General features: G+C 44.7%; 2 protein-coding genes across 6 annotated transcripts; both read left to right on the top strand.

Annotated features, from left to right (window-relative positions):
- The first annotated feature begins 705 nt into the window (after positions 1-705).
- pum2 (pumilio RNA-binding family member 2) lies at positions 706-17,081 on the top strand. Of its 5 annotated transcripts, none has more exons than XM_084484167.1 (23): positions 706-839; positions 2,385-2,747; positions 3,878-3,946; positions 4,123-4,228; positions 4,794-4,981; positions 5,085-5,248; positions 5,501-5,903; positions 6,017-6,110; positions 6,266-6,373; positions 6,474-6,616; positions 6,795-6,918; positions 7,768-7,908; positions 8,593-8,985; positions 9,284-9,511; positions 10,241-10,508; positions 10,732-10,861; positions 10,948-11,082; positions 11,238-11,375; positions 11,893-12,018; positions 12,285-12,356; positions 13,363-13,484; positions 13,728-13,920; positions 14,483-17,081. In XM_084484167.1, exons 2-23 carry the CDS (start codon positions 2,397-2,399, stop codon positions 14,612-14,614), a joined length of 3,828 nt encoding a protein of 1,275 aa, XP_084340293.1. In that variant the 5' UTR covers positions 706-839; positions 2,385-2,396; the 3' UTR covers positions 14,615-17,081. The 5 variants fall into 5 exon arrangements, with proteins under 5 accessions (XP_084340293.1, XP_084340294.1, XP_084340295.1 ...); XM_084484168.1 differs by having other exon boundaries at positions 12,288-12,356; XM_084484169.1 differs by having other exon boundaries at positions 10,948-11,076.
- A 3,115-nt stretch (positions 17,082-20,196) lies between these two features.
- On the top strand, positions 20,197-26,916 carry laptm4a (lysosomal protein transmembrane 4 alpha). The gene is made up of 7 exons (XM_084483475.1): positions 20,197-20,402; positions 21,322-21,442; positions 23,348-23,424; positions 24,422-24,544; positions 26,071-26,166; positions 26,411-26,509; positions 26,807-26,916. The coding sequence occupies exons 1-7, from the start codon at positions 20,274-20,276 to the stop codon at positions 26,879-26,881; spliced, it is 720 nt and encodes a 239-aa protein (XP_084339601.1). The 5' UTR covers positions 20,197-20,273; the 3' UTR covers positions 26,882-26,916.
- The last annotated feature ends 525 nt before the right edge of the window (positions 26,917-27,441 follow it).

Consider the following 27,441-nt stretch of genomic DNA (forward strand, 5'->3'; position numbering starts at 1 on the left):
ACAGTAAGGCTACACAGTGAACTTGAGCTGAACTTTCTCAAAATCGAATTAAAGATCCATTACAATGTGTGTATATTCTAATGAGTGGTCTGCAATATAAAAGGACTCCATCTTACATATCCATGGCTAATTTGCAATTCTTTGGATTTCTAATAGTACAAAGCCTTCTCTATACACTTTTTGCTTCCTGTCGGCTGTTTGCTTCATCATGTTTTCGTAGTCCAAGACTTAGGCCTACACACTTTCAGGATATGGACATGAGCTTAAGCAGTCCTCTCGTTATAATGCATGTTTTATTTTTTAATACTAGGCCAAATGCTTTTATTGTGTTGTGATATTAGCCTATCTGTCAGAATGTTGGCCTTTAATCCTAGCAGTTTAGTATTCGAGGCAGACCTTTGCTCAATCACACAAATGTACATTTTACTTCACATCTGCAAATTTGCTCACAAATAGTACACTTGGACCACCATTCGTTTACAATGCATTTGTGTGTGTTTATATATATATATAAAATACAAAATAAGCAAAATAGCATAGTTTGAGGCCATCAAATAAAAAATGCACGATTAAACACTCACTAAACATGTGTGACAAGAATTGCAGAACTGCCCTGTTGTGGACCGCTCTCACCACCGCGCAGGTCTACGTAGGTTCCGCTACATACAGGGAGGGGGCACTGGAGGGTGGAGGCACTGGAGGAGGAGGCGGACTACCAGCGAGGAGTTCACGTTAAAGCCTGGCTCAACCACCACCGCTCTCCACGGAAACAAAACAATAAAGACAACCGGCTACACTGTGCTCAAGGAACATAGACCCCTCTCTCCACACGACAACGCGTGAGTAGTGTGTTTATTTTTTGCTGAAATCGTGCAATATCCCCTTGCAACCAAGGAGTGTTTTGAGCGAGCACGGTAGCGTGCTCGTGTGTCCCTTTTGTTGCGCGGCGCAGGCCCCTCTGTTTGGACCCGGAGGGGGGCCATGTTGTTTAGCCAGCCACTGTTAGCCTAGCCTTAGACTGTAGCTCGGATGCTAAGCTAAGCTAATTATGCCTGGATTCACCTTCCGTTAAAAACGGCAAACAGCCGAGGGTAATGCTGGACGGCATGGCTGCCGTCTTGCATAACACTCAGCTGTTGGGCTGTTTTTAACGGAAGGTGACGCCTGAGCGTGTGTGCGGTGAAACGAGGGGCTGTTTGACGCACAGGAACGTATTGGGTTGTTTCGACTGGGTTAGCATCGGCGTCTCCTCCTAGACGTTAGCTTCCCTGCGCTAATAATAAACCGAAATAATGGGCCTGCTTACGTTTGCTAGTTTCTTAGCATCGTTTAAATAAACAGTGGCAAGGTACTGTTAAACATTGTTGTTGTTGGACTGTTCTTGTTTTTAAATTGACATTTGCGAATCATTTGCAATGGCCGATGTGTCTGAATATTTGTTTGCGAACTAGCCCGATCGGTGCTAGGTCCACTAGCATCTCAGCCCACTGGCTCCGTCAGTTGGTCAGAAAAAAGGGTCTGATCACTCAATGCGACACGGACAACTGCATGTATTCGTTTCAATCGTTTTTATTTTCTGGTCGAAAACATGCCTGGGCGATCATTTTGTACTTGTCATCCACCTTGAGTGAATATTTCGTTGAATTCCGTGATATTATATCGCTAGCTAGTGTCTACATTAAAAGCTGACATAATGCTAACCGTTAGCAGGGCCGTTAGCATTCTTCGGAATCACCAACCCTCCACCTAATCTCACGTATTGAGCTCCGCTACACCTGATCTGTAACCCTAACTGGGAGACATGGCCCTATGGGTGTTCGTACTGGTTTCGGGCCAGGTTTCACACCAGGTTCCTTACGTGCTCGTTTAATGCAGGATTCATGGCAGGAAGTGAAGTTCCAGATATTAGCCACATCCCAGCGAGATATTTTAAAACCTTTTTAAATTAATTTATATTTGACAATGTGTATCCATCCACTAATATTCTTTTGTGTTTAAATTTTAACCCCACCCCATGTGGAATAAGTTCATCTTAACCTGCACGTTTTAATAGTTTTATTGTATTACTTTACTTGAACTAGGCCTACAACATGCAGTTTATAATTGTATAAAGTCTACGACAGCGTCGCCTAAAATGGCGAAAAGGTATCCAGGCTTTCACATCTGGTCTGACCTGAGTCTTGGGCTATTTGGCAGGAAATTTCGTTTTCACAAATTAAATTGGATTGTTATCATTTGCATTGAATAGTCTTTAAAGTCACTGCTTTGACTGTTCACCCCAATCAAAGACTAAATAACACAATGTCTTGAATAACACTCAATCATCTATTCTGTTCAATTACATTTAGTTGTACACATGTATTCAATATAATCTCTTTATTTAGGTTTCCCGTGGAATGAGCGTTCCATGCAGCATCCTAGGTATGAATGACGTGGCCTGGCAGGAGACAAGAGGTGGGATGCTGCATGCAAATGGTGCCCCTGAGACAGGGGTGGTCCGGGTTCACGGTGGCGGCCCCCTGGCCACAGTGGGTGTAGCTGGACAAGGCCCCGGAGGGCCACATTTACAAGGCATGGACAGGGCGTCTAATCCCACCCCAGGTACCCCTCAGCCACCACTGAGCGGGCGGTCCCAGGATGACGCCACAGTTGGGTACTTCTTCCAGAGACAGCCAGGGGAGCAACTCGGAGGATGTGTACCAAGCAAACACCGCTGGCCCACTGGCGATGGCAACCATATTGACCAGGTACTAAACAAAAGTGGAAATCGATTGTAGTCACCACCAGTGGGAAAAAATATATATCAGATATAAATGTCCAGTGCGTGCCTTAAGAACATTTGAAGACTCATGTAATTATCATTTTGCCTCATTGAATGGCATGAAGTAAGGGATTAAAGTTTAAGTATAGCCATCCCTAACCCTACCAAAGATCAAAGTTCAAATGTAACATATTTTTTATTTTTGGCCACTTTAATATATTCGCCATGCATGTGATTGGCTATATTTTTATTATTTTGATTGGCTAATGTGGCAATGCCTCTACATAGTTTCGAATAAAGATTGTAACAAAGTCTCGAATTGGAGTTTTAAGGACTACATTTTACTAAATCATTGTGTAATAATTTGGTTCTTGGTGAAATCAGGTGTTTATGTGGAAAGGAGGAAATGGTTCACCAGATTAGTAAAAAAAAAAAAAAAACATTTTATACACAATAGTGAAGGCTTGTTAAAGCTAGACTGTGGGATTTGACATGATGGGCAGACATTGCAAGTATTTCTAATACTGTGATTTGCATTTGTTTTGGACACAACAATTCCATAGTTACTACCAGATCTACCAAACTCGAACCATCAGCAACCTGTGACATGACGGAAATTCCAACCATGTCTTTATACATACTTGTTGTGGTTAAAGCTAGTTTAAAGAGCCAGTGAACCCCAAACAGTTTGTTTTGGTTTATGTCAAAAAAGGGGTTGCCATGTCTCCCTAAAACACTAAGGAACGCAGTCTGCATTCTTTAATGCATTTTCTGAGGGCCTCAGATGTCATGACCAAGGGGAGCACTGGCGGTGGCGGTGTGTGTGTTCCCACACTTGTGGACACTTGTCCTAAAACAACCATACTAAAGTGTCCGCAAGTTGTCGTGGGTTGAAACCACGGGATAAGACGGCCCATGCTTTCCGTAAACAGTCAACCCAAAATACACCTATTTTAATCTGTGTGAATTCCAGCTGGCTTTTTATGAGTGGTTAATAGTTATTTCAATGTCCTTTTTAGTTGAATCAAACTGATAATCCAGACAACCAGTCTGTTTAGAATTGTTTGGCCCCGAAAATCCTCCTGTTCTTGCCTAATGTAGGCCTTTCGTTCTCAGGTGCGTGCTGCGGATGAGATGAACTATGACTTTCAAGCACTTGCTTTGGAGTCCAGGGGCATGGGAGAGGTAAGTCACCAGACTCCTCAATGTAACCGTCTTGTGCAAGCGGAGCTTTTGCGTTTTTTCATTTTCAGTGTAAAGTTTGTGCCAATTCATTCTGCTCAAGGCAAGCATTGGATCTTCTTTTTTTTTTTTTAACCAATCATGAATGACAATGTGGACTCGTGCCTTTCTATTTTTAGCTCCTGCCTGCAAAAAAGCTTTGGGAGTCTGATGAATTGGCGAAGGATGGACGGAAAGGAATGCTACTAGGAGAAGAATGGCGTGATAATGCGTGGGGTACATCCCGTGAGTGTCTTGACACGTATATATTTTATTCAGGGACGGGAATTGCTGCTACACTGGATTTTGTTAAATTGACATAACACCACTACCCACGTGGTGTTATGTCTTCCAAAAATGTACTGGCCTTTACATTGGACATAATTTTGTTTCTGAAATGTTTGTCTTAAAGGTTGTATCAGCGATTCTAGGCCAAACATAAATGATCACATTCATCTGATTTCCTCACGACCACTAGCTGCCTGGCCCTTAAGCAGGCCGTCCAAAAAAACGCCTCTCTGTAGGCAACCTGTGCTCCGAGATCGTACACAAAAACAAATGGTACTACCAACCACTCAAAATCAAAACAAATAGTATTCCAATCAATCACCGACAAGTGGTGTGTGTTGTGGGGTTTTGCGCTGCGTTCATGATAGGTTTTACTCGGTGCACAAAACACGGAAGGGAGGGGCGAGGTGGCTCTGTTTGTTTGGGATCTCGTTTTGAATACCAACGTGACCCGTCACCCGTCAACATCGCTGATACAACCTTTTAATAATACAATATTTCTTTTGTGGACTGCCCCATTCAGATCATTCAGTGTCCCAACCTATCATGGTGCAACAGAGACCAGGGCAGAGTTTCCACGGGAATGGGGATGCCAACTCTGTGCTGTCCCCCCGCTCCGAAGGTGGAGGTCTGGGTGTGAGCATGGTGGAGTACGTGCTCAGCTCCTCTCCCGGGGATAAGATGGACAGTCGTTACAGGAACGGCGGCTATGTATGTTTTCATCCAGTTTTTCTTTTTCTGTCACCATTGCACAATTTGTGGCTGTTTATAGAATTGTCCTTTGGCATATTTGTTAACTCTATGATGCTGACAGGGTACTGGAGATGCTAACCCAGACGGCAGAGAGAAGAGTGACGTCCCAGATAAGACATCTCCATTTGAGGAAGATAAAAACCCAGAGTTGAAATCGGGGGAGGAGGGCGACCCTTCAAAGGCCAACGGAAGAGGCCTTCTCAATGGCATGGACAAAGACTTCAAGTACGGCAGCATTTTTCAGGGCTTACGATTGTTTTCCGTTTCTTAAAGGCTTTTATAATTTGTATGGGCTTGGCCATGCAAGCAATTTTTACACAATGACTTTCTCCTCTACAATTTTGGATGTAGACTTTTATAGGCTACATAAACTGAAAGTTAATCATAGGGTAAAAACGTCATTGGGTTTCCATTAAAATGGCTCTCTATCACTGTCATCCAGCCCACTCCCTTAACCCTTAACCTTTGCTCATGTAGCCCTACTCCTGGCAGCCGCCAGGCCTCGCCCACCGAGGCTGTGGAGAGGATGGGTCCTGGTCAGGGTGGCATGGAGATGATGGGTCAACACCCGCATCAACATCAACACCAACATCAGCACCCCCACCAACATCAGCACCCGCATCAGCACCAGCACCAGCACCCCCATCACGCCCATGCCATGCAGCAGCAGCAGCAGCAGCAGCAGCAGCAGAACGCTGTGCAGAACAAGGGCCCCAATGAGGACTTCCAGGGCCATGACGGCCAGGGCATGGGAGGCATGGAGCAGCAGCAGCAGCAGGCCGGTGTGGAGTCTCTGCAGTTTGACTACGTCGGAAACCAGATCCAGGTGGACTCCTCCGGGACCCCTGTGGGACTGTTTGACTACAACTCCCAGCAGCAGGTATGTTTATTGGACAGGCTGTACATCTGGAGCATTCACTCAAAACACCTGAGGTGGAGTTTAGTAAGTGAACTGCCCACTGACTAATGTCCCTGCCCTTCGTCCCCGCTCAGTTGTTCCAGAGATCCAACCATCTGACCGTTCAGCAGCTCACCGCTGCTCAGCAACAACAATACGCTCTAGCTGCAGCGCAGCAGCAGCATCTGGGTAGGTCTCCCCCTAGCACCTAATGCCACTCCCTGTTGGGTTTTCCTGGTACCGCGGCTCTGTGTTTTAAAGGCACACTTCCATACAGACCGGTTTTGGAGCTACTTTTTGGAAGTGTGTTTGTTCTGAAACAGTTCTTGTTCCTCTTCCTACAGCTGGCCTTGCCCCTGCTTTTGTGCCAAACCCGTACATCATCAACGCTGGCCCTCCTGGAACTGACCCCTACACCGCCGCAGGCCTTGCCGCCGCAGCCTCACTCGCAGGTTAGCGACTGGTCCCCCTGGACTGTATTTGTTTGATGTAAGGCATCAACTTGTAATTATTTTTAGAATGAGTAAGTAATCGGTCAATGTCTTCCTCAAGGTCCAACAGTTGTCCCGCCGCAGTACTATGGCGTACCATGGGGTGTGTACCCAGCCAACCTTTTTCAGCAACAGGCCGCAGCAAATGCCAATCACTCGGCCAATCAGCAAGCATCCAATCAGGGACCAGGGCCGGGGCAACAGGTGTGTGTGTGTGTGTGTGTGCCAGAACAATTCTCTGCCTTCTGTTTTGGTGGAAGGCGGCTTCCTAACATTTTGGAAGTATTTTGATCAGATAGTACACATGTTTGGAAATATCTAATGTAATATCATCTATGGCTTTGTTTTTATTATTTGTGTGTAATATCCTGTTGTGCTCTAGGTGATGCGCACAGGAAACAACCAGCGGCCCCTGACCCCAGGCCAGGGCCAGCAGAGCCAACAGGAGAGTCTGGCTGCTGCCGCGGCCGCAGCTAACCCCGCCCTGGCCTACGCCGGTATGTCAGGTCAGCCACCGCCTCTGTAGGGCCCGCCGTTACTCCAACACTAGCAACCCACCCATAGTATCTTACAGCGCTACCTTGCTATTACACAGGTCATTTTTGTTTGAATGAATTTGAAAACGTTTAAGGTGAAGATTTGATACTGACTGTATTGCAGTCTCACCTGGTCAAACGGTTGAGATTAATACTGGTTCACATGTGGCAACGACCCAGGGTGCTATACACCCTGCAGACACCACCGGTTTGACGTCTCTGTTTACACCATTATTATTTATGCCAAGCTGTCCGTTCAACGTAGTGTGTTTAATCAGTTACTATTGCCCTTTTATGTGACCATGGCAAGATTCATATTTCACAAAGTTTACAATGTGGCATATAGGAAAACAGAATGAGGCTGACATGCAGGACTAGCCCCAGTACTGTACTGTTAAGCAACCCGCCATCATCTAAATGTTCATGTCTTTCATGAGACCATTTCACTCCGCTAGTATAGCAATGATGACACTATTCCATAGTGTGACAAATGATACAGACTTGTACTACTTGGGGAGGGTGGGTGAAAACTCGATTCACATAGGAGTTGTGGTTCTTGCCTTTGTGCGTTTTCATTATTGCAATCAGTGGATTAAAAAACATTTTAAAACATGTTATACACACTTAACATGTTTTATAAAGATCACCAGATTTACACCTGAATTTTCTATTATTGGACTGGGAGTTGAATCATTGACCCACAATCGTGATTAAAAAAAAAAAAGAAATCATCCACACTATTGCATGTTCAGGGTTGTGCTTTATATTATATGGTGTGAGTCTTATCCAAGGTTTGCCCTCTCTCAAACACTGATCCAGGCTACCAAGTGCTGGCCCCTGCTGCGTACTATGACCAGAATGGCGCCCTGGTGATGGGCCCCGGGGCCCGCGGTGGTCTAGGAGGCCCCATGCGTCTTGTCCAAACTCCTCTCCTCCTGAACCCTGCTGCAGCCCAGGCCGGTGAGTTCTGAGCCCATTTTGAACACATTCCAAGAGACGGGCGTGGCTGGGGCTGAACATCATGCTCCTGTTAGTGAAATGACCCTTCCGTGGGATCCAAAGAGCGGATATGCTCCTGCTCTGATCACATACACAATGTTTGTTTAACTGATTAATTACATCTGCAATCGAGACCCAAGGTGTTCCAGCTTTATCTCCTTTAAGAATTCATCAATTATTGTCTGTATGGATTTTTAAATGCATTATTTTTTGAGAACAAGCTCTATAACCACTGAGGGGCTAAGGGTAAGATTTAAGAGCTATATGAGGATTATTTGCAAGAAATGGCATTGATAGACATCGGCTATTTGTGAGTGTAACTGGCCATGAGACTATCCGTTTTCAGTTTGTTTAGCAATTGCCTCTGTGAGACATCTTGGATTTAAAACTAAAGAATATATAATAAATTAGGCATCCTTGCCTGATTGGTGTGGGTAATCCATCTTCCTTTCAAACACGGGTGTATGAATTCAACGTGAGGGTGGGGGAATTTTTTTGGGATTATTTTCAAATAATTTTCTCTACGACTTTCGATTCTTGCCTGCAGCTCTTTTCTTTTTTCTAAGGCGAGTTGGGCTTCAATCGATTTTGGTCATCACGCCACTACGGCATGCCATCAAATCACCTTTTCTCCCCTTACTACAGCGGCGTCTGCATCCGGCTCGGGCAACATGTCGGGCCCTGGGGGGAACGCGATGTACCGCTCCCTCACCCAGCAGCAGCAGTCCCAGGCGGCGCAGCAGCAGCAGCAGCAGCAGCAGGCCCAGCAACAGCAGCAACAGGCCCAGCAGCAACAACAGCAGCAGCAGCAGCAGCAACAGCAGCAGCAACAACAGCAGCAGCAGCAAGGCCTGCCCTATGCCTCGGCCTCGCTGCCCCCCACCTCCCAGAGCAGCTCCCTGTTTTCCCATGCCTCGGCCGGCCAGCCCCCTCCCAGCTCCTCGCTGGGCTTCGGCGGCGCGCAGGGCTCCCTCGGCGTGGGCCTGGCCTCGGCACTCGGGGGCTTTGGCTCCTCGGGTCAGTCACCACACGCAAATGGTTATACATTTATTTTTGTAGGCTTAAGGAGTTGTCTCTTGTTTTAATCCACCTTATTTGTAAAGGGTAGCATTGTTAATGCCAGCTGGAGCGCTGACCGTTTCCACAGAGAGGCTCATTGAAGAAAAACATCTAATTAGATTTCTTTACGCTGCTGCAATTAACCTAGATCCCTATAGCCTTAAACTGAGTGTCTGCGTTCAGTTTTCGGAGCTCTTTTTAAGCATGAAATGGTTGCATGTCACACCTAGACAACGTGACCCTCCTCCCTGACACTCTCTCCTCCGCCCGTCTCCAGTGTCCAGCTCCAGCAGTAGCAGTGTCTCCCGCAGAGACTCCCTGCTGGCCAACTCCGACCTCTACAAGCGCGGCGGCAGCAGCCTCACCCCCATCGGCCAGCCCTTCTACAACAGCCTGGGCTACTCGTCCTCACCCAGCCCCATCGGCCTGACCCCTGGACACTCCCCGCTCACCCCCCCGCCCTCCCTGCCCTCCTCCCACGGCTCATCCTCCAGCCTTCACCTCGGTGAGTCGGAGTGAATTTTTCTTTGTATGAAACTCCCTGTAGTATTTCATTTTTAAAGCATACCGTCCTTACATTTCTCGTCCTACACTACACTTACACTCTTCTGTCCTGAAATACAAAATAGTATTTGACAATTGTGCTGTTGATTCTCAAGCAATGCCAATATAAGGCCCAGCCAATGTTTTTTAATCATCGCTACAGCAAGCCTGCTTTATTACCATTTGGTTAACTGGATTAAGTAACATAACCCCAGGGTGAAGAGGAAAGTGGTTTGTAAAAAGAAAATACAGTATTGCAATGCTGCCGATTGTTCCACTTGTCATCCCACCACTGTGCTGGTGATGACACAAACTGGATGCAAATGACGCATTCAAGCGAGCATATGGTATATTATACACTGCCATCCTGCTTACGTTCAAGCTGCTTGAACATATTTGACATTTACAGCCAGCCAGACAGAGTGGACGCATTCATAACGATCATAGTTAAGACGCAAATATGGGACCGCGGTTTCTTATCTTTTGATGAGTCCTGCTAGTGACGGTTGTGGGCAGGCTAGAGTGTGTACCTCATTGGCCGGTGGCCACGTTGACTAAAGCGATCTGTTCACGATGAGCGACATTTGAATGTCATATTCTGTAAAAACCACTGCTGCTCCTCTTGTTTCTCCCACACTGATGAGCCATTCCCGTTTCTTCCACACTCCCGTTCCCCGCTCTCTCCCTGAAGGAGGTCTGACCAACGGCAGCGGCCGCTACATCTCGGCCGCCCCGGGCGCGGAGGCCAAGTACCGCAGCAGCGGCAGCGCCTCCAGCCTGTTCAACTCCAGCAGCCAGCTGTTCCCACCGGCCCGGCCCCGCTACAGCCGCTCAGACGTCATGCCCTCCGGACGCAGCCGGCTGCTGGAGGACTTCCGCAACAACCGCTTCCCCAACCTGCAGCTGCGCGACCTGCCCGGCCACATGGTGGAGTTCTCCCAGGACCAGCACGGCTCCAGGTACGCCGGGCGCACCCCGCTGCGCCACACAAGGGCGTCGTGGCGTCATGGGGCTTGTGCGACTGTGCATAGTATAGGAAGAAAACGTCCTATTTATGTTTGTTTTATTTAAGTATAGATGCGTCTCTATAGCTTTGAAAGATAAGCAGGGAAATTTTCCAAAAGAAAGTCCACCATGATTTATTGCAATTATAAGCCTCCGTCCGCCCTCTGTGCCCCCCAGGTTCATCCAACAGAAGCTGGAGAGGGCCACGCCCGCCGAGAGACAAATGGTGTTCGGTGAGATCCTGCAGGCGGCGTACCAGCTGATGACCGACGTGTTTGGGAACTATGTCATCCAGAAGTTCTTTGAGGTGAGAGACGGAAAGATTCCCGTCCATCCTGCAAACAAGTGGCCGTGTAGGTTTAACATAACGATGTCCTCTTTGTCCCCGGGCAGTTTGGGAGTGCGGACCAGAAGCTGGCCCTGGCCACCAGGATCCGTGGCCACGTTCTGCCCTTGGCTCTGCAGATGTACGGCTGCAGGGTCATCCAGAAGGCTCTGGAGTCCATCTCCTCCGACCAGCAGGTAATTGTAAGTGAGCCTTGTTTTTCTTTTCTCCACATATAAAATAAAAAACTGAAAGTATTTCAATCTAAATGTACAGATAAAGACTTATATTATTTAGGGCTTGTTCATTAATATTGTCAATGTACATTACCCCTCACTCTTTCCGCTTGACCCTACAGAGCGACATCGTGCGTGAGCTGGACGGCCACGTGCTCAAGTGTGTGAAGGACCAGAACGGCAACCACGTGGTGCAGAAGTGCATCGAGTGCGTCCAGCCGCAGGCTCTGCAGTTCATCATCGACGCCTTCCAGGGCCAGGTGAGGCCTCCTGGGCTTGTAGGAATTAACACCTCTGCCATCCTGATCTGGGAAAAAATTAATTAAAAAAATATATATATACTGGCCACTCAAAGCGCTTTTCCTTGCATTCAGCCATTCATACACATATTCACACACCAGCTGCGGTGCCCACCATGCAAGGCAAAAGCCAGCTGGTCAAGAGCAGGGTTAGGTGTCCTGATGAGGAAAACGTTGACACTCTTGACACTGTAGGAGGAGCCGTGACTCGAGCAAGCACGTACTGGTGTAGTGGGGTCAGCATGTGCTCTACTGTACTGTCACGGTTTAGCCTGTGTACTCTAGTGCAGCTGAAAACCTTGGGTTTCTCAAGAATTCTATCCTATTTAATCCTATTTAATAATTGAACAGGAAGTTAATTGAAAAGAATGCCCTCTATCAAGGTCCCAAATGTGTTTAAAAAAAACCCTGAAAAAATCATTCCAGACAGTGAGTCTCCGGAAGCCCTCCTTCAAACTCCTTTGTGATTGGTCGGCAGGTGTTCGTGCTGTCCACCCACCCATACGGCTGCAGGGTGATCCAGAGGATTCTGGAGCACTGCACCCAGGAGCAGACCCTGCCCATCCTGGAGGAGCTGCACCAGCACTCCGAGCAGCTGGGCCAGGTGAGCACTCCTGGACAAACACAATGCTTGAGTGGTGTATGCGTTTGCCCCGCCCGATTTAAGTCTTTTTGTTGGTGCGTTGTTGACATTACCATTTTATTTTCTCATCTATTTTGTGTATGGTCAGTTGTTGATTCATGTCCAATGAGCAATGACTTTCTGCCAGTTGTCCTTTTTTAGTTTTAAAATTTGACTTGTAATTATGCTGATTTTTAAACCATCCACCTTGCCCCCACCCCTCCCTCCACCTATTCCCCTCCATCTAGAAGTATCAAGGCGTATCATTGGAGATGACGCCCAAAACATATTATACAGTGTCCAGCGATGCACTGTTCAAGGTCAGAGCACTTTGCCTCCCTCTTGCGGATGCCCCTCCTTCTAAACTACTACCACCACCTTTTGTCTGTCTCTCCTTCCCCCTTTTCTCTGCTTTCCCTTCCCAGAGTCTGACTTAACATGGTCGAGAGACTAACCCCCCCCACCCCTTTCCCTCTCTGGACAGACCTCACCCTCTAACCCACACGAGCCTTTCCAGCTGCTGCCTGCTCCTTTTCCTCCTAATTTAACTCTACGTCGCCCTCTGCTCCCTTCGCCGTCCTTCCCCACCCTGCTTCGATGTCCCGTTCTCTTGCTATGGCTTTTTGAAACGGTTGGGGAGGGGGCCTCGATTCCCTCACCCTCCCTCCTCTCTTTCTCTTAGGCCAAAGGTGTCTGCTGACTTCCCCTTTTTTCCCTCCCCCTACTTGCAATTATCCTGCTTTCATTTCAGTTGCTTTGTACAAGCGCCCTGGGGCAGTTTGACTCTTAAAGTCAGGGCAAAACAAACTACCATCTTCATTGTCAAGCAAGGTTTTATTTTGTATGGAAATTGCCATTTATAGAATTATGGCACACTTAAAGGAAGGCAATTTGAGCGCTGTGTTCTTCACCGGTCCAGGTGAGTCGCGGCACCCAATGTCGCCCCCCCCCACCCCCCATCTGCTTCCAGGTGTGGGTTCCACACCCTTAACGACACTACCTGCCACCTGGTATCTGATGGGCCAAAGGTGCCTTTGGCCGCTCCCTGGGCGGCCAGCAGCACCTGTTGGGTCTGCCCCCCTGCAGTGATGACATCATGGTCTTTGGTGTATACTGCCACATGGGAGGGTGGGGGGTGTTGCCCATTTTATCCATCCCTCTTAGTTTACTTTCCTTGTAGAAATGCATGATTCTCTCACGCTCCAATACGAGATTAGTAGGACAAGTAGTGCATGAAGATTCTTTTTTTTTTCTTACTTTCTTTCTGCAAGTCATTTTTGCTTTGTGTGAATGACCAATCTTGTGCCTCTTGAACACCCCCCTCAGGACCAGTACGGTAACTACGTGATTCAGCACGTCCTGGAGCACGGCAGACCCGAGGACAAGAGCAAGATCGTGGCCGAGGTGCGCGGGAAGGTCCTTGTCCTGAGTCAGCATAAATTTGCAAGGTAAGCACGACCATACGCAAGTGATCATGTCAAGTTCAATGCATGCTGAGACCGACCAAGAGCACTTTTTCTACCGGTTGATTTTGGCAAAATTAGGAAACCGGTGACGAACAATGTTCACAGCACTTTTTATATTTTCAAGCGGATTGTTAACACTCCGTTGGAAATGGTGTGAAAAAATGTGGGCATGATGCCAGAGGCTGTGTTCAATCTGAAGCCCCTGCCTTGTTCCCCGGCCTTTAGCAACGTGGTGGAGAAGTGTGTGATCCACTCGTCCCGCGCCGAGAGGGCCCTGCTCATCGACGAGGTGTGCTGCCAGAAGGACGGCCCCCACAGCGCCCTGTACACCATGATGAAGGACCAGTACGCCAACTATGTTGTCCAGAGGATGATCGACATGGCGGAGCCTGCCCAGCGCAAGATCATCATGCACAAGGTTGGTTCACTCACCGATGTGATGGCTTTCACTTGTGTTGGTGTTTGCCTGCCAGTGATGGATTGTAGACTTATGACTGGACTTAAAGTGTTTCCCAAACTGGGAGGCACAGGGGTACTGCAAAGGGGGAGCAGGGAGACCGGATGGATGGGAGAATCTTTTTCTTTTTTTCTTACTAAGTTTTAGTTAGGGGTAGAAAAAAAGTCAGAAGATTTGGGAACCAATGGACTAGTCTGTCATGAGACTTGGTATGTCCCTCTTATTAGACCTGACTTGAAAGCTAAAACGCATCACAGACCATACCTGGAGTAATGGATAAAAAAATATAATAAAGTTTCTGCTGAACAGTAACTGGTTAAAGGTTGCCCCCTTCTGGCCGGCCAGGGGAAGTTGATTCCAATTGAAGACAAGATGGCTACTCTAAAAAGCAACATTTTAAAAAAATGCATATGAATGAAAGACTTGGACCAGGGCTTGTCTTAAAAATGAGAAAATAATGTGTTTCCAATGTCTACCGAGCTTGCTTGCTTGTTTTGCGTCAAATTGTTCTCCCTCCCACTAGATCCGGCCTCACATCGCCACCTTGCGCAAGTACACCTACGGCAAGCACATCCTGGCCAAGCTGGAGAAGTACTACATGAAGAGTGGCGCCGACCTAGGGCCCATCGGGGGCCCCACAAACGGCCTCATGTAGATGCCTGTTGATTAACCCCGAAGCCCACGGAGGCCAGAGAAGGAGCCCTCCTAACCCATGACCCACTCCCTTGATTCATTTTAATGTTATTATTGGAATTGGAAAAATCTATGATTACACTTCACCCAAGAATACTGTGATGTTAACCCAGCCCCCCTTCCCCACACACACTCTGATATTCTTGCCACAGCACACCCTTGTGGCCACAAGTGGACGCACAGCCAGGCTGACGACTGGGGTCAAAGCACAACAAGCCTGTTGATGTACTTGCTGTATCTGACTGGTTTTCATATAATCTTGTACATTTAGGTTTTAATTTTTACCTTGTAAATTCTCTGTAGAAAAAAGTTGTATACATTTACTGACATTTACAATTCTTACAATTACACCAGCACGTGACTTTGAATGGCCCATCTGATGGTTCCTTTAAATCGTATGGTTTTGTTTTTTTTATACCAAGACTAATGACGTCAGCCATTCCGATTACAGCCAGGTATCTCAATTTAACATTTGAACAGCTCTCCCAGGCTAAATGGACCCAAGGTGTCCGAAGTCGACCCATGTTGACTGATTTTGATGAATTCATTTGAAATTAGCACTGAAATAAGAATAGTAAGGAGGAGGAACTCTTAAAGTCCACAGATTATACCATGTACCTCGCATCATGTTGGGTCACCCAAGGCCTTTTTGAAGACCCCCTTCGTGTGTGTGTGTGTGTGTGTGTGTGTGTGAAACTGCTTGTGTTTGGAGAGCTCTAATCCTAACATTTGGGGCAGTGTCTCGACATGCTGTTTTTTTTTTTGTTTAGTTTTTTTAACTGGTTGGGGGTGGGGGATATTAGTTGGCTGACCACATGACTTCAACTGTTTGAGTTTCGGTACGCGCGACATTGATTTAAGCCGGTATTCTCTGTTGCCGAGCCTGCTCGCTCCTCTTCAGCTGGTACTTTTAAGGGATCCTTCCATGACGAGAGAAAGACCTTGTCGTTTTTTTAAGCTGCCCATAACATAATTAAAATGGTGGCGCATGAGCTGTGGTTGTACTGGTGTAACCTTAACATTAAATAAGCGGGGGGGGGGGGGTGCAGTGGGTGGGATGTGGGGGTATGCATTAGCATGCAGTGACCTGTGACCAGGTTTTTTTTTTTTTTTTTAATGCTTAGAATATATATTTTCCTCTTCCTATGGTAAGATGTCACACAGAACCTGGTAGGAGATCCTCTTAGTTTGGTTTTGTGCGACATCGTATCGATCTTGTAGTTTAAGATAAACACTGCCCTAGGAAACTTTCTTTTTTTTCTTCTTTCGTGTACTGAATATCACCTTGTCATAGAAGTAGTTTAGCGACGTATAGCATCTTTTATATGTACAAGTAACTTGTTGCTTAAGGTTGATGGGATGCGGGCTTGAAGCAAAGATGGTACCCACGGAGCCTGATGTTGGGAGAAGTTAGTCTGTTGTGTCTATAGGAAGGGACGCATATCCCGACCTTGTACCTTTTTGAAAGGAATAGGATACGTTTGAGCAAAGGAACATTTCTGGAACCTCTTGTTCAGATTTATTTTCTTTATTTATCTTTTGTCCGTTTTTTTACGTTGGGAGCGCAAGTTGTGCTAATGGAGGCTAGTGGGGGGGGGGGGGGGGGCCATCAGAAGCTGCTATATAACTCAACTGCAATGCTAGTCGTGATGGCTTTTTTCTGTTTTGTTTCTTCCGCTTCTTCATATGAATAATTGTAGATGACATGTAGTATATGTGCAGGTAATAAGTGTAAGTTTATTAGTTTAATTGAAATGTCTAGTTGTGGTGTTTCGATGGGCCTTGCTGAATTTGTAGTGATGCTTTTACTTTGTCTGTACAGTTGTACATTTGTAAACGTTGATGCTGTAAATGGGATGTCTTTTACACTTCTAGGGGAAAGCAAAAAAAAATTGCATTTTGATTTGTGTATATTCATCACTCCTTTCCCCTTTTGAATATAATGTATACAGTTTTATTTGATCAAGCGTTATTTTAAACAAAATACTTTTTACGGCTTCTCAAACTTTTTTTTGGTGTATTCTACTATGGGATAGTCCAGCCTCTTTGTACTGGAGCTGTAAAGTCCACTGTTGATAGTCTTTTTGACGTAATGACAGTTTAGGAGAGAAATACAAAACGCCACCAATGCTCTGTACTTTAAACATGAGGCTGCATTTAGTCCTCTGCTAACATGGAAACTTCACAGGAGATAACAATTATTTTTGTACAGAAAAGTGCTGTATTTTGAAACAGCCGCTACCTTGTAAGCAAAAAACCAATGTAAAATATTGTCAATTATATAAATATGAACATATGAGTTTTGTCACACTGTCAAAGTCATGTACATTTTCAGGTGGCCTTATGTACATTTCCTGATGTTGGATGAAGAAAAAAAAACTCATTTTTGGAAGCAAAATTGTGACTATGATTAAACTGTTCTAACATAAGTGGGTTTTTTTTATTCTTTGAATGAAGGCTTTAGATGACATTGAATAAGTACAAAATTAACATTTGTTTAGCTCATATTATCTAACTAGTTCTGTAAATAATCTAGAAGGAGCAATATGATCCACTGCTGTAACTGCTGTTACCATAACAATGGGTGTGTTTACCCTTCCGTAATCAGGAAATGTTATCCACCTGCCCCTGGAGATGGGTTGACAAAGAGTGTCGTGCGCAACCTGGGCGTGCCTCAGGTGCGCCATGCCATTCGAACTCAAATTACATCTAATAAACAGGTCTTCCTGTAAGTCTGGGTAATGTTGCTCCTATGGAATATATGGTTGTTTATAGCTATATGTCGAATACCTCCAACAAATTTGTCAGTAAGTACTTTTTAAAATTATTTCAAGGAAAAACAGGATACCATTCCTGTTGAGCTTTTGTTCTTGTCTATGCTTACCATTCTTGGACTGGCTGAGTGCATTTCAATACCTGCTTGTGGTTCTCAATTGAATAGTGTCACATAGAACAGCTTAGTTAACTGCAGGCAGGTTAAGCTTCCATGTTATTTTTTATTTTAAAGACACAGTGGTTTGTATCCTGACACTACCATTCTCTCATATGTATGTGGTCCAAGTCAGCAGACATTTTGTACGAACCTGATCTTGCCAAACAAGTAGAGTAGTAAGTTGTATTGTACTCCACACCGAGCTAGAGATTAGATTTGCCAAAGTGAATCTGACTCATGATCGTAAGATAAATAGATTTACTTTATTGATCCCAAGCTGGGAAATTGCAGTGTAGCAGCAGCATTACACACAGTAACAACACAAATAAAGAGAAACAAGAAACAAACAAAGGCAATGGCATAGAGTATTCACTGCAATCTAGCAGCAAGTTGTCGTACAGGTCTAGGCAACATACCTTCTCATGGAATTCCTCCATTGGGCACAGTAGAGTTCTATAACATTATAATTAATCAAACATCTTGGATGTTATTACCACAAAGTAAACAAAACCTACTAGCACTTGCATGTGTGTGCCTTAGATGCCATATTGGTAAGAAATGCATACATCATCTGCTGACCAAAGACAATTTGCTTATCAAGTCAGGGAGTCCTTCTTGAGAGGACCTGTAAATAATTATGCAGTACAGTTCCCTTGTCTTAACAGAGCACGTCATTAGTGGTCTACATATTATTTCACTTGTTTGATTACTTATCGGACGATTCAAAGACGATCTTTAGTATTTTGTCAAACGTATTGTATTTTTCGGGTTATACCCGTAACTCATGATACATTGTGAAAATATATGACCACTCTTGATATCTCCCTTGTTTCCTTACAGGACTATTTCGATTTGACAGTTAATTTGGAAAGTGCACACAGATCCTAATATTGTTCCTTTGTTTTCCCACCTTATTTAATTAGCGTGTAGGTCTGGAGGATGACTCTGGAGTGTCTGGTGATGACCAAGGAGGATCTGGTTTAGATTCACTGGATCTAGTAGAGGGTAATATGGTCTCTAACAAGTGAAGTGGGCCATATAGTACGCCCATATTTGTTTATATTTATCAAAACTATCTATTTGTTTATTACATGATTATATATTCCCTTCTTTAAAACAGATGATGACCATCCAAAAAAGAAGACAACTAAAAATACGAGAGATGACAGCAAAGCCAAAGTTGGAAATGTATCTCAAAATGGAGGGGATGCCAGGTTTATAATTCCTGTACGACAGCGGACATTGAAATTGTGTGTTGGCTTCAGCTTATCAAGCATGTGAGAATGCAAAAGTTGTGATTGTGTGTGTCTTCTGTTCTTTATGGCAGGGTGATTCAGACCTGATCATTGACTATGCGTCAGGGCATGGGCCTGCCGTTTTTTTCAGTGAGGAAAAATTGAAGACCCTTCTGAAGAGCAAAGATGTGGTTGCAGGTACAGCACAGTATATTGACAATGGCACTGCAATAGTTACCTTGATCATGTTGTAGTTGTTAAATAAGTAATTAATGTGTATTTTGTTTAGGTGCCATTGCAGGAGCAGTGATGGGATTGATACTTGCCCTGGCTGTGGCTGCTGTGAGGCTCTATAAGAGAAGGATGGAAGATGTTCAAAAAGGAACACTATAGTACATCAGTTGTATGGCGTACATTGCTAACCCTGCTGACCCTGTCAAAACCCCTCCAGGTCAAAGTGCTTATACTGTTCTATTAAGTCTCTTATTTATTACTGCATGGATTATTGTTGACAATCATCACTCATCAAGAAAACATACATGCCTGCTATTATTTATTTGTGTAAAAAATGTAAATAATGCATTTTGAAATATCATTATAGTAGGCCTTAGTTCAAATGCAATGCATATATTTTTTTAAAGGGCCTTCTTTTCAAATGTTAAGTGGGGCCTGTTCTCAACAAATGTGTAAATTGTTAATTGCACTTTGGCAAAAGGTTCACAGTGTTGTGATCTCAAAGGTTACATTTACAGGTCATTTGAATATGGACAGAGCAACACATTTGATGTGGCCTTTTCCATTCTTTCTGCTTAACTTCCATTTGCACAACTCAACTAATTAAGCACATAAGCGCTGTTTCTGATTGTGTACAAGTACAGTGTGTGTCTTGTTTAATTTATCACATTTTTCATTTTATGATGCACATATTGTTTTCACGTTCTAGCCAAATCTAGCAATAAAACTTGACCGACACGGAATGATGCCATTGAAGCACAGCTACTGGCTTCCGGTCCTGTCTGTCAATTCAGGCTTACTGGAAACGCCTCCTTTTTAAAATAAATAAATCCAAATTATATAAGTAAATGATGTTGAAAAGTATATAATCATAAACAATTTAAATGCAATTCTTAAAGTGTCAAGTATAAACAACAACTCAACTACATCTGTATATAACGCTATAAAAAATAATATAATCCAGAGTGTGCAATAAATTACTTTTAATATCAAGTACGTTAATGTACTTAAATTGAAGAAAAAACGGATATATGTTGACGCACTATTACATCTCAACTACAGTGCATTTAAATCCAACGCTGAAAAGGCCTTTTGTTTTAACGGAGGCCTGAGCAACGTGTGACGCTCCGCTCGGAAATAAGGGGGCGTCCTCCTCATATCCGCGGCGGTGGAGGCTGACGGCGAGGACGGCTTATCTCCACAACCACGACTGTCCCCAGATGTATCTCCCCACGGTAGAGGACGGCATGCAGCACTTCAAGCCGAGCCGAGATAGACTCTATACCACAAGATGCTGCGGATGTTGCCATGTGAGGACGGGGACCATTATCCTCGGGACGTGGTACATGGTAAGCTACATAAAATGGTTGTCCTGTGGCCGTGGAGCAGGCTAACGTCAGCTAGCATCGTTATTTACCAACAACCCCCCCGCCCCCCCCCAGCCAAACCAACGGCCGGCCGCGGCCTCGACGGGCGGGTGTCCATGACGGCGGCTAGCTCACCTTCGACTACTAACGTTGAGTTGTGACCGTTGACTCCGTGGCGTTAGCGACGTTCAAGCGCTGCTGCTGCTGCTCCTTCACTTCCTCTAGCTTGTACATCGCCATTTGCCTATCACGTTTCAAACCGCCGAGCAGGCGAACTTTGTTGGTGAAAGTTCGCCCGTTCGGCGGTTTGAAATGTGAAAAGCTAACGGCGTTGACCGTTTTAAACAGGGCTGGCTGTGCGCTCGCGCTATCAACGGACTTTGAGTTGAACGGTGTTCTCTCCTCTCGACCGATCGACCGTTGGTCGCGAGGAGTCAGTTGGTTGTTTTTCGCACACCGAAAAATGTTTACGGTTGTTCCTGTTCCGAATAAAGTTCGGCTCACTAAATACTGAGGAGTTTATCAAGACGAGAATCGGCAAACGCCGCATTGTAGGGGTGGAATAACTCAATAATTGATGTGAACGTTGGTTAGTGTTTTCACACGTTCACTCAGACAGCATCAGTCGTCCCTGATGCGTACCCTGGCCCTCATCACCCATAGCGCTCCGCACTAATCCCTGCTTTCTGTGTCACGTTACGTAACCTAGATGCTGCTGTAACGTTAGTTACGTTGGAATACCCATGCACTTCAAGTAATGGCTTTTTCATAGTACAGCCAAAAAGGATGGAAGGAAGTGTTTTTACTTACACTGCCAAGCTTTTATAGGGGTAATATGATAATTGTGACTGAATGTGTTGGACATTATCTAAAATCTCAACACATTGTTTCCTTCCCACAGGTTGTCAACCTCCTGATGGGCATCCTGCTGACCGTGGCTGTGACCCATCCGGAGAACGTGCCCACTATCGACCTCCAGTATGAGGTCATCGACCACTACTTGGCTTCAGACCGGATGTCTGGTAACCAAACACCGTTTTTTAATATATGTGTGCAAGCTTATAAGGGCATAGATTGCAGTAAAATGCAGGAGAATTGCAGATGAGCAGGTTGATATGATGATGATGAAGAAAGATTTCCCAGAACTTCTATTAAAATGCACGGATGCTCACTGGTGGTGAAGGATGATGTAATGTACAAGTTGCTTCCGTCAATGTTTCATTTGAGAGGACTTCAAATGGTGTGTGGAGGAATGGGGAACTGTGCTGACGAAAGATTGTGGTGCTGGTGACGTAGTTACAGTTTTGCAATGTCTGTTACGTGTAGAGACAGGCAATGCATTTTAGAAATATGTTCTGCCTTAATAATAATGTAATGGTGTTAAAGTAGCATAGTCATGGAGGTTTCAAATGTTTATTTCCTGTAAACCAAACAAATCACAATTTAATGTTATGACACCTGTCGCTAACGCTAGCTTCACCCAGAGAAGCAGACTGTAAACGTCATTGACCACAATCCGTCCATTTTCCTAAGTCTGCCAGACTCTAATGTTCTAATATGTTTAGCCTGTAGCTGCTCTCGTGGCACAGCTGGGTTTAACCCAGAACTAGAAGCTGTACAGACTACTGAGTAGCAGCATGCTCCTCCAGCTTCTGGTAGCTAGCCCCAGTCTTTGTGGCGGTGTTATTGTTGGATGAGCGGTTCCGACCCTGGTTATGACTCAGCAGCAGATGAGAGGGAAGAGGACCATCCAAACTAAACCCTGTAGCAGGCCTATGCCGACACTGTAGCCGTATTTATGTCTCTATGTTTGTCCTCAGCCACAGTTGAATCTGTCTCTGAGTCCCTCTGTCAGGAATGCTTTATTCAGTGATCCCATAAGATGTTTTCCAGCAGTGGTGTTGGGTGCACTATGTTGATGTGCGCATGGTGCTGATGTGCACGGTGAGCATGTCTGTGTTTGTGTGTGTGTGTACATGGTGTTGATGTGCATGCAGTGAGGTTTTCCCCGAGGCCAGTGGTCGCATGGTCCAAAATAATGTTAGAACATAACAACAATGTTAGTGCAAATAGAGTTTAGAGTCTGAAACCATGTCCATTGACACTGTTTCTTATTACTCTTGCCATCAAGTTTCACAAGTTCACCACAATTAAATATGTAGGCTTTGTTCTATTATGAAGCCACTTGTTCTCTTTTATCCTTCCCTCATTAAGTCTAAAGCCATTCATGAGCTAATGCCACCTACAGTATCAACATTTATATCAGCGTTTTTATTCCTTCTATAGCAGAACACCACGTTCCAGTCTCCAATGTCAATGTCACAATAGAGGAGGGTGCAGTAGGGGGCACCTATGTTACATCTGTTTTAAATTGAACAAATAGCATTTATTGTGCCTGACATCCTTTTTGTAATTATTTTGTGTTGCTGGTTTATCACAGTGGTGCACGCAATCCTATCACCTCAAATCCGATCACGAGGTGATGATAAGGTGTATTTAGAAAATGGGAAATTTAATGTATAAATACAGTAGTGTATAATGACACTCAACACTAGTTTTTGCATTGATGCCCTCCGTCTGCCATATGCAGACATCTCTCCGATCCCCATCCGGTCTTAGAATGGGCAATGGCACTGAGCTCTAACACAAGGAGGCTTCAAAAAGACTGGCGTTAAATTAGTCTGTGTTTCAGTGGGTCTCTGCTGATGTTGAGTGGCTCACCGTGAGTTACCAAGTGCTCTCCATGACACAACCGGCAGTAAAGAGCAACGCTATAGACTTCCCATAAGGGATCAAATGCAGATATTTTACCCGTTTGCCATCACTCGTTATCGAAATAACCACATCAAGCCAAACTTTAATCATCCTTTCAAGCCAAATGTACTAATGCCTCAGCTTCTATTCAATTCTAATTCTTCTTTGTGCAGAGAACGCCTGCTTTGGATTTGCCATCTCCCTGCTGATGCTCACCATCAGTGCCATGATGGTGTATGGAGCCATCACAGTAAGAACACACTACCTTTTTCTATAGCACTAAAACTTTATTGCGTTATTGGCTGTGATGACTACCTGTCATGATATGTGTGCATGATCACCGGCTTTCCAGATGTGAACTTGCGTAACCCTACTGAATAACCTCTCCTCTTCAAAGGAGGAACACAGTTTTCCCTGTGTGTCGTGTTGTAACATGTTGAATCAATGCTGAACGGCCGGAAGAATGCTGCCTCAAGGTTTATTTCTGAACGCATTCACAATGCATTCAGGTTCACTTTATCACGATTTTCTGTCTCATTTGTTTTGCTCCGAGGCTTGTCTGATGGCATCCTGCATGAAAGGTTTGACGGCCCTGTTGATGTGTAACTGCATTGTAGCTACTGGCTTGTAGATCTGCTCAGTTGAGGCATGGGATGACCTACCAGTACATGCCGAGGTTCACGTGGTGCAAGCACGTCGGCAATGTTTTGAACGGTTCTGTGCAAGGGACAAAAAAGTACCTGTGTGCACATCCCACCTTCTGGCCCGGTGCAGGACAAATAAAGTAATATAGAGTGAAAGAAATGTAATGCCCGTAGCACTGCTTAAGCTCCCATATTAATTTAATAAAGATTTCACAGCAACGTTTCAACCCTATTGGGTCGAAAGGGTCGAAACATAAATTAATATGGGAGCTTAAGCACTGCTGCAGACATTAACTGTGCAAGGGCACATTCCATACACTGATTCTAGATCAGCTGCCCCTAGTATCGTAGCTGTAGCATAGCTGTTGTCAGAGGCTGTAGTATCTTCCCTTATGGTGTTAAAGAATACATTTGTTTATGGGCTGCACTAGAAATCCCTGTATTGGTATAGATCCCTAAATGAAAGACTTGGTAGAGAGAGTGCAATTTGGCATCATCCGGTTTATGTCCCGATCCAAAGCCGGGGCAGAGGTAGATATTTTACGTTGGTGTAGTTAAATGTATCTCCTTTGCCTCCTTCTCTTTTCCCTCTATTTTCTTTAGCACCGCGACGGCTGGCTCATACCCTTCTTCTGCTACCAGCTGTTTGACTTTGCCCTGAGTTGCTTGGTGGCCATCAGTCCTCTGACCTACCTGCCCAGGATTAAAGACTACCTGGATCAGCTGGTGAGTCCAGCCCTCACTCCTATATGTTGTGGTGGAGGGCACTAACCCCCATGGGTTTTAATGAACAAATGACTATTCATAAATATATACAAATTCAATGTTGATGCTCCAGATGAAAGCAGTCATACACTTCCTCTTTTCATCTAGTATTTTTCTAAGAAAACAACTTGCCTTTTGAGGGTGGTGTATGGGTTACTATAAACTTTGACTCTGGTAAACTGAGAAATTGTGTTTGTGTTGTGTTGGGCTCTTAAGCCCAATGTTCTCTGAATGCTGACATTGTCTTTGAGTTTTAAAAATAGAGCAAGCAATCTCCCTTCCTTGTCGTCTCTTTCCATATACCATCACAGAGTACAAGGACAGTGTATTCAATTTAACTGCAGGGGAGAGAAACACAATTACACCACTGTAGCTTTACCTTTGATAATCTTTATGCAAATATGGCGGCATAACACTGCCCAAACAGAACAGAAATAACGCAATGTGTGCTCGTAGAAAAAACACAGCCGTGCACACAAATTATTATTGTGAGCACTTTTAATGCACTCCATGCAGTATTTCTCTGCTCGCGAGAGCAGTAATAAAGCCTGGGAGGAAGAAATCATTAATTGAGCGCACACATAAAGTGAAGCAGCACAATACTGTCTTTATTCTCGTGCTCGCATCGTGTTTTCCTGCTCACTCTGATCTTTTTTCTGCTTGTGTGGTCATCTTTTGGGACTAAGTGTGTGGAGCCAACCATGGCCATTGTATCCAAGAACGTGATTGGTTAATCTAACCTATCTGATTTAGATGTTGATTTTTGCAGATTCCCAGGAAATAGCCGTGTTTGGGAACAACTGCAAGTTGTCTGAGATGTACCACGGTTTTCGGTTCATAGTTCTCCAAAGCAGACTCTTGGTTAAATGTGAGCTTGCTTGATGTAGCCCAAGAAACCTCAGTACTTCAAGAGGTGTTTGGATTTGTCCATCAACATGTCACCAATCACGATCGAGGATACAATGGCCATGGCTGGCTCCGCCCACAAAAATTAAAACTACTAGGCGAAGAGAAAAAATATCTGAACTCGCAGGAAAACACATTTTGGCATTTGTGGGCATGGGGGTGTAAGTTGTTTGCTGTTAGACTTTATATTCGCTCAATGATTTTGTGTGCAGTAAAGGTGCTCATTATTACATTTTTGTGCATGGAAATGTTAGTTGTCAGTTTTGCTCACGTTTTTTGCTAGTGTCAGTATCTGAGAAGCACAATCGGGTGACGGCCGGTTGCATAGGATGAGACACTAAAGTGTACTTACTGCTCCAAAGAATCGCTGAATACTTTCATCAAATCCAACTCTTAATTTACTTCATGGTTTGCTTTATGTAAAATATGATGTGTTTGTATTAATATTGCATCATGAATATTTGTACTGCTCCTACTGCAAAGACACTAAAACGTAAATGGAGGCATTGATGAAAATATATCTTTCTCAAATACGCAATGAACTATCTGAAATGAATAAAGTGCTCTGTGCTCCTTTCCAGCCGGACTTCCCCTACAAAGACAACCTGCTGTCCATGGACTCCAGCTGCCTGCTGCTGTTTGTGCTGCTCTTCTTCGCCTTCCTCATCATCCTCAAGGTTAAGCCCTGCCCACACTCATCTGCTACACACCTGTATTTCAGGGGGACTCTACGTTAAGCGGCAGAACTTGTTCCTTTTCAATGGTCCACTTAAAGAAAGTCTCTTATCTGAGGTATTGATTCATTTGACCTATTCAATCTAATGGAATGATGTACTGCTAACTATACTGGGATCTGGACAAGTTTTTGTTGATCATGAATTGGGCAAGCCGACGGGTCGTTAATAGTGATAATGTCTCCAGGCTTACCTGATGAACTGTGTGTGGAACTGCTACAAGTACATCAACAACCGGAACATGCCAGAGATCGCTGTGTACCCCGCCTTCGAGGCCCCGCCACAGGTACCCCCAGATCCCCCAGCTTATTCACACACTTGCACACAAACTTGTGAGTAGCGCTACCGTCCACTGCCTCAGCATTTCTTTCTGGGTTTTGCAATGGATCAACTCTAAAGATGGCCAGGAGGTGGCGTCTCTTTCATATATTCATAGTGTTCTTGTTTTCAAATATCTTCAACTGGGAAACTGGTATATGAGCAACTTGTAACGTGTAAATACTTCATAGATACTACCTTTTAGATGCCTTGTAAAATTCTTCCAGCACTACCTAAAATACTTTCTCTTTAATTTCCTCATCAGTACATCCTGCCCACGTACGAGATGGCAATGAAGATGCCAGACAAAGAAGCCCCTCCCCCTTACATGCCAGCTTAGATTACCCCCACAGACCACACCCCCTCCCCAAGACAGTGTTAGTACATCTATTCACATTTAGTTGTTTGGCCTTGCCTGTGTGGGTATGTTGAGTGTGCAAGTGGGACAGTCTGACGAGTCTGTACATGAGTGCTTGCAATGTGGCCCCGACCTCTTGTCCTTTTCTTTTTGTTTCTAAGTGTCTTAGTAAAAAGGATTCTTGTGAATGAATCGACTTGGCTTGAAATGCTCTCATCGATTCAGCACCACCATCCTACACCCTTTTTAAGAGTGATATGTGAAATGTAAAATAACAATCTTAGGACAATCCACAAAATATAAATATGATCTTAATGTTGAATTTGGCTGTTTTTAATTTCACCACTGTATTAAAAATCTAGTTTTTATTCCATTCTCCAGTTTTTGTTTTTTTTGAGTACCTTTTTTCAGTGTTTTCTGTTTCAGTTTGAAGCATTGCTTTAGGCCTGTTCATCACCATGTGGGTTCTGTTTAGTTTGAAGCATTGCTTTAGGCCTGTCCATGACCCTGTGTGCCAAGCACATCTCTATCCATGGCCCTGT

The sequence above is a fragment of the Micromesistius poutassou genome (assembly GCF_964030765.1).
Source record: "Micromesistius poutassou genome assembly, chromosome: 19".
Classification (NCBI taxonomy): domain Eukaryota; kingdom Metazoa; phylum Chordata; class Actinopteri; order Gadiformes; family Gadidae; genus Micromesistius; species Micromesistius poutassou.

Bases quoted from the DNA above. Each gene is read 5' to 3' on its own strand.
- pum2 (XM_084484167.1), top strand. From the start codon at position 2,397: ATGAGCGTTCCATGCAGCATCCTAGGTATGAATGACGTGGCCTGGCAG. The intron at 10,862-10,947 runs GTGAGAGACGGA...GTCCCCGGGCAG, and splicing joins TCATCCAGAAGTTCTTTGAG to TTTGGGAGTGCGGACCAGAA. The intron at 11,376-11,892 runs GTGAGGCCTCCT...ATTGGTCGGCAG, and splicing joins TCGACGCCTTCCAGGGCCAG to GTGTTCGTGCTGTCCACCCA.
- laptm4a (XM_084483475.1), top strand. From the start codon at position 20,274: ATGTATCTCCCCACGGTAGAGGACGGCATGCAGCACTTCAAGCCGAGC. The intron at 20,403-21,321 runs GTAAGCTACATA...TCCTTCCCACAG, and splicing joins TCCTCGGGACGTGGTACATG to GTTGTCAACCTCCTGATGGG. The intron at 24,545-26,070 runs GTGAGTCCAGCC...GCTCCTTTCCAG, and splicing joins AAGACTACCTGGATCAGCTG to CCGGACTTCCCCTACAAAGA.